General features: G+C 48.1%; 1 protein-coding gene across 11 annotated transcripts in view; it reads left to right on the forward strand.

The window, feature by feature from the left end:
- RAPGEF4 (Rap guanine nucleotide exchange factor 4) overlaps positions 1-15464 on the forward strand; it is an 88409-nt gene that overhangs the window by 29447 nt on the left and 43498 nt on the right. For 10 of the 11 annotated variants that reach the window (XM_076059829.1, XM_076059825.1, XM_076059824.1 and 7 more), the window contains 2 exons: positions 13322-13391; positions 14856-14920. In XM_076059829.1, the coding sequence (XP_075915944.1) occupies positions 13322-13391; positions 14856-14920 (135 nt within the window). Of the gene's footprint in view, positions 1-2785; positions 3020-13321; positions 13392-14855; positions 14921-15464 lie in introns of those variants that run through there. The other variant, XM_076059832.1, reaches the window with a different exon arrangement.

Below are 15464 nucleotides of genomic sequence, written 5' to 3' on the forward strand. Positions count from 1 at the left end.
TATGCGTCAGTTTGCAACCATTGCACAAGACGATGTTCAAAATGCAAACGTACACTCTCCAAAGACGCCCCGTGCAGGACGCTTCTCCAGCGATTGCGTAATACCGTTGGGGCGCACGTAGAAGTCACAGCATTGATTTTTTTTTTTAAAAAAAACGTCGCACGCTATTTGCTCCGCACGGTGCTCGGTGATGCGAGCAGAGCCGAGGGTTAGATTTACTCGCGGTGTTCCCCCATCCCCGTGCCTCTGGTGACTTGTGTCCTGAGCCCCTCTGTAGTCGTCAGACAGCTAAACTGTGGCTGAAATGACCGTGAAGACGGCCAGAATGCCGTGATGAACGTGGATTTTTATGAATGTCAGGTACATATTGCCCTGATGTGTATTTGACACTTTATATTCTGGCTTAAATTGTCTTGTTAGGAAAGCATTTCCCCCCCCCCTGTTTTACACTATCCGTGGTGTCAATTAATTACCTTGTTTTGTGACATAGGGCATGCAAATGCATCGACTGTGCTCTGGATATGTAAAATAATATCTGCCTTCATGGATGCGTACACTCAAAAATTACCCAACGAATTCTTTTTAAGCTAAAGAACATTGCGAAGAAGACGTTTCGCTAAATTTGTGGCTGGGGTTTTTTTTCTTCTTTTTCCCCGCGCCAAACTGCGCCAAGTTTGAACAAAACAAATTGTGGCGTCGTCTGTCCGTGATCCGTTTGCGTCGCCGCGTTACGAGAGGGGCGCTCAACGCGATGTCGGCTGGAGGGATCCTCTCTTCCGAAGCGTGAAGAGAAGCGGGACAGTGGTGGTGGTGGTGGGGCAGAGCTCGGCACACGCTTCACCAGCGCTCGCCCCCGCTCGTCCCTGCACTCCACGATTCAAACCGCACTCGTTCGGTAGGCGCCACGGTGGCTAGGAGATGTTAACTACCCCGCCAGGTATGCAGGAGGTCGTGGGTTCGATCCCGACCCTGTAACGTTGGCTGTATATTTGGAGTTTGCGTGCCTCTGTCCCTGTGGTCACGTGGATTTTTTTTTTACCCCGGGGTCCTTCGGTTTTGTCCCTCCACATTTAGAATCAACGCGCGTTTAGAGTATTTGGCTGCAAGACATTTAACACACGATGAGCCACTTCGTTGAGCTATCATTTGTGATAGCCAGGTCGCTTCTGAAAAAGAGCTACATAGCTCGGTGGGCCTTACCTGGTAGCTAAGTTTAGGTAGGCAGCGCGCACGCAAAGTTCAAGCACCACCTGAAGGAGCGGGCGAGATGAAGCGAGCAGCTTCGTGGACGTGCTCGTGGGCTTGTGCTGGGGAAGGCAGCCACGGCAAGAGCCTCCAACCAGCGCAGGAACGCAACCTCCCCTCCGATCGCCGGGCTTTACAGATGGAGGGTGAAACGAGTATAAAAGATTCATTGTAAGTGCTGTAAGGCCTTAAAGAGTGCTCTAAATAAATAAGTTGTCCCTTTTTCCCCACCCTTTCACAAATTGGGCATTGCATTGCTCCTGCAGATTTAAAAAAAATGTACTTTCGACTATTTATTTTTTTCCAATGTATTTATAGAACATTTGTTGAGCCAGCGGCCCTCCCTCCCAGTGCCCTCGGTTTTCCCTCCTTGCCCTCACAGCAACCACCGTGAAGGCCTTTTCCGTGACCCATTTACCCGCTTCTCTGTCTGCAATTCGCTCGGAAGAACAACGTTCCCGTCTCGTGGAGAGCCAGAGTGATGATTTGCGGCTGAGAACGAGAGATGCTCGTGACAGAGAAATTACTGTAGTTTTCTCTCTTCATTTGAATCAAGCTCGTGAAACGACCTGCGACTTTAACTTTCATGCATCCTAACTCTTAAAAAGAAGAACACATTTGTTCCAGTGAGTCAAGAAAATTACTCCTTTTTCCTTTTAGTGTACCGTTGGCTGAAGGTATGCATTAAGCCGAATACATTCACTGATAAGAGCTACATGGCGCAAACAGTAATCATTCATAAACATAAGAGCACCCTGCATTATGCATGACAGTGTGCTGCACAATGTGTCTGTACTACATGCGTTTGGATATAAATGTACAGCCTTTTGTGAATCCACTGCTGGATTAGGGCCTCCCCTCAGGGTTATTACAAAAGCACATGGCACCCTGCAGATGTGCAATGTAGTATTTGTCCTGCAATTTTAATGAAGATATTTTACTCCGGTAGTCAAATACGTGTGCCAGCTTGTCATTTGACTCTTACGAGGAGGTTTACTGAGCTGTTAATCACATTCATTGTTAAGACAAAAGTGTTTTATAGAATAAAACAAACCGACTCGGTCGTGCGATAGCAGTGCCCCCAATGCGACTGAACTTGCTCGATGCCCTCACTCTCACTTTGGCTGTGGCCAAGGATTCATTTTCTCGCCGAATATTTCCTCGACCACTGGTAAACTGGAAGCGGTGGCACGGCAAATAGTTGCCACAACCGCAGCGGGAGGCGTTTTGGATGTCGGGGGTGCTGGGTGTGGAACGATGTTCTGGGGTCCCCGGCTCCGCTGCTCACGTTAAGCCCCGGCTGTACCCCTGCATAGCGACGACTCAGGTGGACATTCTGAAATCCGATGGAGACCCATCATCCATCGTCGCTGTGGAAACAAGACACACCTCAAAGTTCCGTGATTATTCTTCGTAGTCGTCATCCGTCCTTCCAAAACTGCATTGCCCGCCGGTCCATGTAGCTAATTCCTCTGGCCCCTCCCCAATGCGCCGCTCCCCCCCCCCCCCCCCCCCCACTCCGAATATAAAAGCCACTCTGGTGATGTTTTTTCCTGCTCCTGGGGCTGGAGGAGGAGAGCACGAGTCGGGCTGAAGAGACCGGAGGAGCACTTCCTGGCCGCTGCACTCTGGTTTTGTTCTCTCTCTCTCTTCGGGTTTTAACGTATGGAGCATTTTGTTCATTTTTACTGCAATTTTAAAAATTGAGGATGAGCAAGTTCCGTATCGCCACCTTCTCGGAGACTCCTTCCTGAGAGGAGAGGGAAGCCTGCAGGTTGGAACAACTCCTTTTCCTTGTGATTTTAATTTCCATAATACAATGTTAATGCTGTTTTCTTACATGTATATTAAAATTGCATGCATTCTGAATTTGAATTATTGTTTCACGTATTAATTGCAGTCTCAAATAACCTAATAGCCAATGAATACCTCAGTTTTAGGATACAAATTTTGTCGTTCATCATTTAAGGTATCTCTTATTAGTTTTAAGCCGTTTTCTACGTTGTAAAAATGTGTCACTACACGATAAGGTGAAGAGATTGTCCTTGTAAAACTGTGTGACCAGCTGCACTATCTGGCAACTGTGTGACCTTGTTTAGGGCATGTCAATACCATCAATGCTTTACAGCGGCTGATTGTATGTGTGTTGAACTTAGTTCGCACCGTACACAGCCAACCGTGCTCATTGCAGGTGCAGGGGAAGGACAACAAACTAAACACAACGATCAATGAGTTTTTAATTTAGATTTAAAAGTGCCACAGCTCTCAGTGGCTTCCTAATATCGGAAGGAAGAGCGTTCCAGACGGCCGCAGAAGCGCGTCTGAAAGCGCGCGATGCGGTGGCCGACTTTGTCCGATGGTTCAGCCAAGAGCCGCGGCGAGGATGACCGGAGTTTGCGCGCTGGTTTGAGCTCTTTGACAAGATCGGCGAGGCGTTGTGGTTCATTGGCGGCAGGCACTCTGAGCGCGACGAGTGCGACCTCGTATAACGTGTTCGCTTGGCAACAGGAAGCCAATGCAGCTCAGCGGAGCACCGCGCATTGCGTGGAGGACTTTACCCACTGCAGCGCGATTTAACAAGCGTCTCAGACGGGCCGATTTCGCGCCTCAGGGTCGTCTGTGAAATATTCTGCGCCTTCCAAATTGCAGTTGAGCAGCGAGTGCCTGTACGTGTACGGAGGAAGCGTGACCGGCACTGTGGCGCCGATGCTGATTGTGCAGCGCGATCGACGGACGTTCGCGAAGCGCGTGACCCTGTTTTGAGTTCCTCTGTTCATTCGTCTCTCAAAGCCGCACTGTCACTGAACACGCAACAGGCCACACACATCCCATGATGATGACGATGTTACATAGCATGACTGCTATCACGATGGTTATACAACTCTTAGCTGTAATCACAGCCCTTTATGAATCCAGCCCTTTGTCAATCTACTCCTGGATGAAGACCTCCACGTACGTTTTGCTCATGGGAGTTGTTTGACCATACTTCAACACACTGGTCAGTGCGAGATAACCGTGGCCAGGAATCAAACTCAGTTGACAGGGGTTGAAAGTGCAGTGCACTACACACACTCCGCCGTTCCTTCACCCCCAACAACGTTAAATGGAAACTGGAATATTTTATCATTTTTATAATCGTTGTCTCTTCACGTATTCACATGTTCTCTTTGCAAACAATAAGATTACACAATTTGTGTTGCAACGCACGTTGCGTTGTTCTAGTTGTGGAGCATGATCATGGTTAATGTGTGTCCCTGCTCTCACTCCCCACTCTCACTCCTCACTCTCGCTCACCACCCTCACTCCCCACTCTCACTCCCTGCTCTCACTCCCTGCTCTCACTCCCCACTCTCACTTCCCACTCTTACTCACCACTCTCACTCCCCACTGTCACTCTCCACTGTCACTCCCCACTCTTACTCACCACTCTCACTCCCAACTCTCATTCCCCACTCTCACTCCCCACTCTCACTCCCCACTCTCACTCCCCACTCTCACTCCCAACTCTCACTCCCCACTCTCACTCCCCACTCTCATTTCTCACTCTCACTCCCCATTCTCACTCCCCACTCTCACTCCCCACTCTCACTGCCCACTCTCACTGCCCACTCTCACTCCCCACTCTCACTCCTGTCACTTGTACTCAGTCCATGCTCTCTTGTCCTGTCTTTTGCTTTGAGCTGCTCAGCACTGTTAACTCTTAACCCTACAGCGTGACCGTGTGTTTGCATCATGACAGGCGACGTTCTGCGGAAGCCAAACACTCTTTCAAAGCCAGCACTTGAAGTTAATCTTAACCAAACGCTAAGCATGCATAAGGGAGTTTGATTCTTCTCCAGCAGTATTTTTTCTAACACATTTCCCCACGCGCGTACACTCCACGCGTGCAGCGTGCGTGCGTGCGTGCATGTGTCGACATTAATATATATCCGCTGCAAACGACATACTTGCCACATGCCATAGCATGTCACGAGCACGCGTGGTGCCGACATCGTTCGTCACGGTACGGCGCTGTGGTGTCAACCCTCAACACCCAGTGAAGGCCACTTCGGGGCGAGAAGTGTCAACCGGGCTGGTGGCTCGTGCAGGCAAAGCCCAGCGCACGCGTGATTACGCCGGGAGCAGGTGCCCGTTGAACGTGTTGCTGTTGTTGCAAGAGGTTAACGCTTGGGTCACTGCCGATTATCAATTATGCACGAGGTTCACATTTCAATCCATTCCGCTCTGGACGCTTGAGTGTGAAGGATCTGTGTTTAATCCGTGACCTGTTAGTCACTTCGCTTTTTAACAACACGAATTTGAGGCTAGGATCAAAACAGGTGGCGCGTCATGAGTGGCGATGTGAGACCATGGAATGCATTTATTTTATTATTATTGTTATTATTATTACTCTGCTTGTTTACGCAGGAAAGCCTTACTGAGTCTCGGGGCTCTTTTTCAGGAGGATCATGCCACGTTTTCGGATTTTTATCCGGCGATGTGACTGCGGTGTGTAACCCACAATTGGGTCACTTGCAGGTAATTTTGTAGGATTAGGATGTTTGGTCGATGCCCTGTAGCATTGGGCGGGGGGGGGGGGTTACTAGTTGTGGGAGAAAACCGAAGGACCCGGAAGAAAGCCATGCACAACAAGGAGAGAATCGAACCCAGGTGCTTCTTGCTCCGAGAAGGCCCACCAGTTATCGCGAATTATCGTGACAGCACGACAAGACCACAAAGTTTCCAAGAACGTGACAGCCCCAGGCCCGTTGCTATGCCCCCCCCCCACCCCCCCCCCCGACTTTGCGCTCACGCTGAGCACGCTCGCCGGAGCTGCTCCGGGGAGAGGGGGGGGGGGAGAGACGTCACGTTCTGAGAGTCGTCGCGAGGGCACGGACGCCGCAGGATTTTGCCTCCCGCCCGCCCACTCCACTGAGGTGGCAAGCGCCGCTGTAATTTTCACTTTGCCAGAGCCGGAGTGTCACGCTCTCCGCTGCGCCAAACGGTCTCGGTTGAAAGGCTGTGGCACAGGGCCGACAGAACCACGACGTGGTCGGCATGATCATCGCAGCGATTGCTTGATTTTTACCACGAAATCCAAGCTCTCAAACACTCACGCACTCACGCACGCAAGCACGCACTCCTGCCGCGCTTTGTTGTGTCAACAATAAGGCAGAATTTTTGCACTTATGAAATCGCATGTAAATTAGATAGGAAACATAAAAGGTAGTCAGTTGGTGCGCGTGAATTTCCGTAGAATCCGTCCTACAAAGATTACAGAAGAAGTATTTGGTGCGGAGATGAAACAGAGTGTGAGGGAGCGGTATTGTGTGACCACAGCGAAGTTAATATTTCTGCAGACAATTTGGATGACGGAGAACAAAGATCTTCCTTTGCGTTGTGCAAAGGTTAACGGAAAGTAGTGAGAAGTGTCTGTGTCTGCTCGAGTGGCAGTGAGTTGGAAGAAGCTAATCATGGGAGAGGATGCCAAACACAAGCTTATGGAGGATTGTGAAAATGTTAAAAGAGAAGTGGTATATTTCCCCTGTAGCACGGCCTTGTTTAAAGGGGGGAGGGGCATACAAAAATTAAGAATGGGGGCCACGACACTCAATGTTAGATGTACGTGAAACAAATGTTAAACCCTAAACAGAATGAGCACTGACATGGTGGGCTTTTGTCTGTCATTCATTCTGCTCTGGCTCCCACCTCCTGCTGTGTACATGAGGCTGAGATGCTCATTACGTAAATTGTAAGAATTTTTTTTTTATTTTGTACCACATTTTTATTTTTTACCTGACAATACCCATTTAGAGAGATGAGCCTTCAGCAGTGGTGGGGAAGGGTGGCGGGGCGGGGGGCGGGGTCTTGCCCCCTACAGCCCCTCCACTCTCCCGATGCTATGGGACTGCATGGCTACAAGACAAGCGTCAGCATTCGGAAACACATGCAGCGGCTTGGTGGCAAAATATAACACAGAGTCCGTGGAGACAGTGGTGGCGATAGGAAACCTAACGGAGCTAAGATGTGTAATGATAGTGGTTCATGGTTGAGGAGAATAGGTCAGTGGCTGTAAATTCAGAGTTAAGGAAATGGTCCGAAATAGTGGAGTCTTTGAAAATAATGGATTGCTTACGAAGCGAAAGAACATTGGCTCCTTGTGTGTTCAGTGAAAAAAAAAAGGTCTTAGCTAATCCAGGAACAAACAGGATAGAGACAAGAATACAGAGTGGATAAACATTGACAAGGGAGTGAATAGAAAGAGAGATATAGAACACATCTATTGTTCCAAGGGGAAGGAGATGGAGCGTGATATATTACAGGGAATGAGATGAACAATGCAGGAGATACGACGGATATGTATTGGGCACTCAGAGGTTGATAGTTCGATGAATGAAGTTCTGGAAGGATGTTGGCAAGGATGCCAAGTGGCAGAAAAATAAAGACGCCCGCTTTGACAGCGTGAAGGAAGAGAGGGGTGGGGGTGTACAGTGAAGATCAAACAAGATGTAGGGAGTGTGAGCCAAAGACCCGCCATCGGGCAGAGGACTAAGGAGAGAGAGAGAGAGAGAAGGAGACAAAGTGCCCCGGGAAACACCATGGCCTAGAAAAGGCAAAGTGAAAATTACAAATTAAACCCCACGGGGAATTTCACCGGAGGCAGTCACAGTAGCGTTCGAGGCAGACGAGCAGCGAGCGCGATGATTCGTGTCAAAAGGTGGCGCGGAGGTCAAGCATGACGGAGCATTTTTAGGCATAATCATCTGTTGTAAAGTGACAGCGTAATATATCGCCGAGGTATTGGAATGATATATCACCGCTAAATATTGACATAAGTGAGAAAATAGTCTTGCGAACGACTGATTGTCCATAACTGCTCATTGTGGCAGCTGATTGTCCACCACTTGCTGCGTTTTGTGCTTCATCGTTTGAGAGACACATTTATGTAGGCTCATCAGTGTGCATAGGCACCTCATCCAGCAGTGGATTTGAAAAAGGGGCTGTAAACTATTATCATTAGAAGAGAGGGCGCTAAATGCGGAACATCTGGCGGAGAGCGTGAACGCGGGAGATGTACGGGAATGAAAAGTCTGGCTCATGTGAAATTCATGTGTCCGGGGACCTTGCGACGGTGGCTTGAGGGGGGGAAGACGGCTCGGTTTTGATGCCTGCCACGGTTGGTCACGTGAGCTCGAGAGCAGCGTAACCCGACTGTGCGTCGCGCTCTTAACTGGGATTATTCAAGCGAGGTTGTCATGACCAGGCCCCCCACCCCCCACTCCTCTGTCCGTGATGAGGCGTGATATTTATTTTATCCTTTGTGCTTCAAAGCCAGAGATGCATGAACACTGATGGCAGCTTCAGGGCCCAATTTTAATTGAGGAATTGGGGGGGCAAATGGATATTTTTCCAGGGCCCAAAACTCCACAGAGGCCTGAGGTCAATCACTATTGGGGAACTTTGTAATTGCCCCAAGGTATCACGATCCATTTGATTTGTGATATAGTATTTAACAATGTCGTATATCAGTTTCATTTATTTAACGGTAGGTTGTATTTCTTTTAATATGTTTATTCCCTTTAGTTCGACGTCATAGTGATGAATCCATTCCAAAATATGAGTAGAGTTATTATTTCAGCAAATATTGAATGGGCACTTGTGAAAGACACTTGTTTTCCAAAAAGTTAAAGTGTAGAGCACAAACGTTTACAGTGGAAAGGAAGGTAACGCACGTCTCTCGTGACATACGTGTAAATGTGAAGTGACATATGCAGGAGACATGTCAGATGAAACGTGAAAAACGGCGAGATTGACAGAAATTTTTACGAGCTCGGCCAACGCAGAGGTGGCTTTTAGCCAATTACATATTAGGTACGATCGTGACAGCATGATCTAAAATTTCAGAGAGAGCAGGGGATGGCCGGAGCTAAAAGCTGCTTACGTTACAACCCTTGGGGACCATCGCGAGAACCCCCACTTACCTCCCAGCTGCCCTCGCAGGCGGCGTGGGACGCGAACATTTACGGGGTACACGCGCGCGCACTCGGTCCAGCGGTGTGTCCTGCCACTGGGGTTGTGCCGTTCGTTGCGAAATATGTCCGGAGGAGGGTGTTTTCCGTGCAATTAGAGGGAACGAGGAGACAAATTTTTCACTGTTCGATATTGATCACCGTCAGCCGGGCCAAAGGCTGTGATGTCTTTTAATGACACTGCTCCCTCGGTGACTCATTCTGAAGGAAAAACCCCAGCGCTAGAGTGCTGTGTCCTATGATCCACCGTTGAGCTCGCTTATGTGGCTGTATATACATATGTTTAACTTTTTTTTGCACCGTACCTAGCAACCCATGCTAATCGGAGATGCAGTCTGGTCTCCTTGTCTCACTGAAAGATAAATGTCACGTGGGTACTAAGTAGCGTGTCAGCTGTTGTTCCTTTTCTTTTATTCGTGACGCTCTCTTCACGTCATCGTTGAGACGGGGGTGGTGGGGTACACAACTAGCAGCGTGTGTCAAGGTTTCTTACAAAATTAAACTCTGTAAATTAAAAGAAAAGGCCATCATAACAGAAAATAACCGCGTGTTATACGTCGGCACGTACTAGACAATTAAATAATAACCCTACTCCTACGTAGGCTTTCGTTGTTTCACTTCACGCATTGGGAGCTTCTTCAGGATGCGAATCGAGATGATTACGTTATCCCTTGGGAATACGGCGTCATCATCAAGGGGAAATGTGGGAGCTGCTCAGTTCACTTTTTAGTAGAAGCCTCCCAGCATGGGGAGCAAAGTGTCGGATTAACACGTGGGGTTTTCGCGACCAATATTATCCATCAGTGTTTTTTTGCGGTGAGATCTCGGTTATATTAATGTGTCGTTAAACCCGCCACCACCCGACACATTTATATTTATAATTGGCTGTGTCGGGTGATGGCGGGCTTAACGACACATTTATATTCACGAGATATAACCCCGCTCCCCTAAAAAAACCTCACTTATGGAAAGTGTCGGATATCGTGCCAGTGAACACGTGGTGCAACCTGAAAGCACTTCGGTGAGCAATATAACCCTGTTTGTCACGCAGTACGTTCCATGTACAGCCTGGGCAGAGTGGCAGCATCTGACTCGGGGGAGAGGGTGGGGGCGAGGGCTTGGACAGAACTTTGAATTCACTCGAGGCCGCGGGCCTCCGCCGCAAGCCTCCCCGTGAATAACTTCGCAGGCAGTGCAGCGCCGCCGTGACAGATAAACGCGCGGCGTGAAGAACGACGCCGAGCGAGACACAGCGGCAGGTCCGGCGTACAGATCACGCGACGGGCGACGTCTCTCTCTCTTTCTCTCTCTCTCTCTCTCACCGAGCCGGAGTCTCTCCGTGGCTTGCTTTGTCAACCGATCGCCAGCCACGCGTCTCGTGCAGGGGAATGCGGGGGAGACTCGTAGTTACATTTTGACTTAAAACTTTCGTGACTGCAGGAATTCATATTCTTGGTTCTTTCGGTAAAGTCACGATGAAAAAAATGAAAAAATTAACAATAAAACTAAATAAAATAAAAAATAATAAATTGAAAATAATTTAAGCAAAAAAACCCCACGAAATTTCGATCACAACACAAGCGGTCTCCATCAGTCGGAGAGAAGACCTCTTGTGTTGAGATCCAAACGTCGTGGTTGGTTTTTTGTTTTAATGATTCTAAAAAAAATATTTACATGTTATTTAATTTTATAATTTTTCATTTTTATTTAATTTCACTTTCTTTCTACGTGACTTTACCGAAAGAATCAAGAATATGCGACTCATCGTGTTCGGGGTGGGGCGGGGGGGGGGAGCTAAGGGGACGGTGCACACGGCCACAGTAACATCGAAAGTTAAAACCACGAGGGGCGGCTGCCACTCTCTCATCCGTTTAATCTTCAATGCGGATCATCGTGTGCAAGGTGAACAGGTGGCTTTAATATCCGGAACGTTTTGGTGCGCTTTCGTGTGCAGTGCCGTTTGGTATTTTTAAAATTATTTTTCGTGACGTTAATTCCATTCGAATTGTCATCAGTTACAATATGTTTATATTGCGTGGACCTTCGTCGTGTATAGAAGACTTACGTGTCTGTATTGCATGAAAGCAAAGGGAGCGGGAGACGGAGCGAGAACGATGCAATGTGTTATAGCGGCGCGCTGAGTCTCATCCTCCGACCCAAAAAGTCAGTGGAAACCTCAGCGATTTGGTGAAGCTCTAAAATACCCGTGAGAAGAATCAATGATTTAACGTTTATTCGCGAAAATAAACAGTTTTCCATCGTTGAAATGCATGTGTGGGTTGTACAGATATACCACACGGGGTGGTATCTTTAAATTACAAAACAAATATTTATAAATTATTAACTATTTTTATTTCACCAGGTAAGGCTCACTGAGCTGTATAGCTCTTTTTCAGAAGCGACCTGGCCATAAATGATAGCTCAACGAAGTGCCTTATCATGTGGAAATTTATAACAGCCAAATACTCTAAACGCATAAACTTGATTTGAAGCTTTCGTGACTGCAGGAATTACTCTTTGGTTCTTTCGGTAAAGTCACGTAGAAAGAAAATAAATTAAATAATAGAATACGACGTTTGGATTGCATCACAAGCAGTCGTTATCAGGTAGAACTAAATTTGAGAGAGAGACAAAACACAGGCACGGGGACACACAGACAGGCACACAAGCAGAGAGAGACAACACCGAGAGAGAGAGAGACAGACAACATAGACACACAGAGACCCAATTTCTCTGTGTCGTGGCCTTAAATAGAGAGGGGGGGGGGGGGCAGAGAGAAAGGTGGGTCTGCTGGAGCAGAGAGATTGGCATGTCAATGAAATGTATAGCAGCCACATACTCTAAACGCATGTTTCTAAATGTGGAGGGAAAACCCGGAGGACCCGGAGAGAAATCCACGCAACCACGGGGAGAGAGAGACATGCAAACTCCAAATATACAGACGTCAGGGTCGGGATCCAACCCACGACCTCCTTGTACACCAAGCGAGGCAGTTAACATCTGGCCACCGTGGCGCCCACTCGTGTCCATGCACGGATTGGGTGGTAGTCCAGGCGATTGAGAAAGCCGCTCACGTGGAAGAGACACGGGCCCACTAATCCTCGCCATCGCACTGAACCTCACACGCCTTTGACAAGCTGGGAAATCTTTGTTCTTTGCAAGCCGCGTATCCTGTGGATGCTTCAAAGCGTCCTCGTCGGGTCTTAACTTCTTGTGAAATACGTTCGTAACGCATGTCTGTGTAGCAGAAATATGACGAGCTAATTAAGGCGAGCAGTGTTAAAATAAATATGATGAGCGCTTAATAGCGAACTTAATTTTTAAAATAAAATATGGCGATGACTGTAACAGCAGAGGGAAATTATTATTAAATACAATACCGTACAATGTGTACATAGCTTGTCAGTACAACTGGATCTGAAGATGGTGTGCAGAAAAAGTGGGCAAATATATTTCCGAGAGAAAGGCAACCAAAGGCACAGGAGAATGAAGACCCTGGCCAGAAGGGAGCTGCAGACAATGGGAGCAGCAAAGGAGAATGAGTGACCCACAACTGAGCGCAGGTTGTCAAGGGAAGGGACTTCAATAAAATTAAAGCCTTGCTTGATGCAGTGTAGAGGGCATGTATCTACTGTATGTTTAACTTCTTTCGCAACTGTACGTAACCAACCGCGCTAATCGCATCGAGGGGAGTAGAGTGAGATGAGAAGGGGGGCGTAGGCAGGGGTGAGCCCACAGAGGGTCTTGAAGCCAGAGAGTGCGATCTTAAAATTTATTTGGGATTGGATTTGGAGCTGGTATTGAATGTCCCCTGATTTAGAGACACCGACGTAAAACTGGGTTGTCCGTGCGTTCTCTCTGCGACGGGTTTCCACGTGCATGAGACACGATCGCACGCTGCTAAGAACAACTCGCACGAGCGTCGGCATCACCTGGCCTTCACCAAGCCATCACCAAGCCTCCGTTGCCGTCGTGTGACCGACTGTGGACAGCAGGCCGTCAACGGCACGGGATGTCTCCACGATTCACACTTCATATTGCCACGACGTCTTTGTGTTTCTTTGCAGAAATATCGACAATATATGGCTGGACTTCTCGCTCCTCCGTATGGGGTGACTGAAGCCACACCTGGAAACGGTACGTTCTCTTCTCTCCCTGGTCCTGTCATGGCCGCTCGCCCACACATCCACGGCGGAGACGGCGCACGGCTGCACATCGCACAGTTCAGCCCAACAGATTTATCCGCGTCGGTTCCACTCAAGTGGGCCGGGTCTCTGTGGCCACGTGCAATTATGGGCTGCAGCGATCGTGGACACGACGTTGATGAGTTTCCGCTTGACATCTCTTGTGCGTTTTGGCATGGGATGGTTTCTGTGCAGCCATGTGTTTTGGAGTCCCGTGTTTACTGTGGGAAGGATTAGAGGTCACTTGAAACACGGCCGCAAGAGTGCTTTCTTTGTGCGTCAATTTTTTGGGGGGGAGTTCACACATTGTGTGGCCTTCCTTGAAAAGCATTCATTATGAATGTTTTCTGTATTGTCTCTTCGCAAAATGGGGCCGTTGCTGAATATTTGATCGGCGGGCATTGCTTGGGCAGCTGTTTCACCTGGCCTTACCTGCGCGAGAATTGGCTCGAGATGTGCGAGGCCGTGACGCCGCTCATAGACGCTCAGTGCTGCCTATCGTGCTCGTGGAATGTAGATTGCGAAACCGCGTTATTCCGTGTTTTTTTTTGTGTCTTTCTATTCATTTATGAGTAGAACAAATTTGATGATCGTATTTTTTGCAGTTTTACACCACGATTTTTTAAAAGCATAATGTTGATTATTTGGTCCAATTATGGGATTTGAAATGGGACTGTTCCTTTATTTTGATTTGGTATATAGTTGCTAAAATCGATACCACTCTGTGGGGAGCTGACAGTGGTTGTCCTGTGAAGTGACCAGTCCCCGCCATGAGAATGTTTCCATTACGCCACTGGCTCAGCCGTGTAAAGAGAGATGAGCATCGCTCCCTCCCAGGTTTATTTGACAAAGAAAACTCGCTGTCGTGTTGTATGGCTCATGTTTCTGATGATACAATTTTATTAAACCCATTTGTATGTTGATACATTTACAGTCCAATACAAGCCAGGTGCCACCAGTTCCAATAGTTGTATTTGGTAACTGTGGGGAATCCGTGGCAGATGAGAAGGAATTTCCAGCCATGGTGATGCCCTTTAGCCAATCCACTGCTGGAAGAAGACTTCCCCACACTGTTGGTCATGGGAGTTGTGTGACCATACTTCACCATCCTGGTCAGTGCAGGTTGGTGAAGGTGGGTGGGTGAGGGGGGGAGTGCTGTCCCAGGACTGGTTCAGAGATCACTCGCCACTGATCTTAGCCCTGGCTGGGATTCAAACTCAGGTCATGGAGTTCATAGCACAGTGTGCGAACCACCGCAGCATCATTCCCCTTGTATGCATTAAATAATTTATATTGCTCCTGCTCCAGCCATGCAATGGTGGGTACATTAACATTTTACACGGACTAACAATATTGACTGTTTCTAACGTTTCAGCGTTTTTGCGAATTTTTGTTCCCTTATATTTTAATTTTCCAGGCATAGCTGACAAAGAAAACATCAGCGGCAATGCCTCGTACGCCTCCGCCAAGCTTCCGAGCAAGGTGCGTGTGTGCTCGTCATTGTTCGAACCGCGTGTCCTCCGTGCCGCGTGTGTTATGAGAAGTCCCGACCACACATCTCCCCCTGCCTCGCTTTGCCGCACAACGGAACAGTTGCCATTAAGTGATAAGAATGCAGCGGAATTGTCGTCATTGGCCATTGTTCCAAAAGGCACGTTACAGAATCGGGCAAAAACTACAATTGTGAAGCAACTCTCAACGGCGCGATATTTGTGTCACAAACATCGTAGAAACTTGAGCCTTGGAGCTCGGCACCATAGAAAAGACACGGAGTGAATTGTTCACTCTGCCATCGGTATTTAAACATTACACAAAGCGATGCCATGTATAGGCCTGACATGTCGCCATTGTGACCGTCAAACTGGCTGGTTTAGTCTGCAACCGTTGTATTGAGAAGATGTAGGTAAAGTGGAAACTTTCCTATTAAATGAACGTCAGACATGGATTAACCGAAAAAGCCGAGCCATTTCATTTCGGCAGATTACAAGTGGTTGCTTTAATCTCATGGAGATGTCAATAATAACAA

This window comes from Petromyzon marinus, chromosome 4, assembly GCF_048934315.1.
Source record: "Petromyzon marinus isolate PM22_M1 ecotype Great Lakes invasive population chromosome 4, UKy_Petmar_22M1.pri1.0, whole genome shotgun sequence".
In the NCBI taxonomy this organism is placed as follows: Eukaryota; Metazoa; Chordata; class Hyperoartia; order Petromyzontiformes; family Petromyzontidae; genus Petromyzon; species Petromyzon marinus.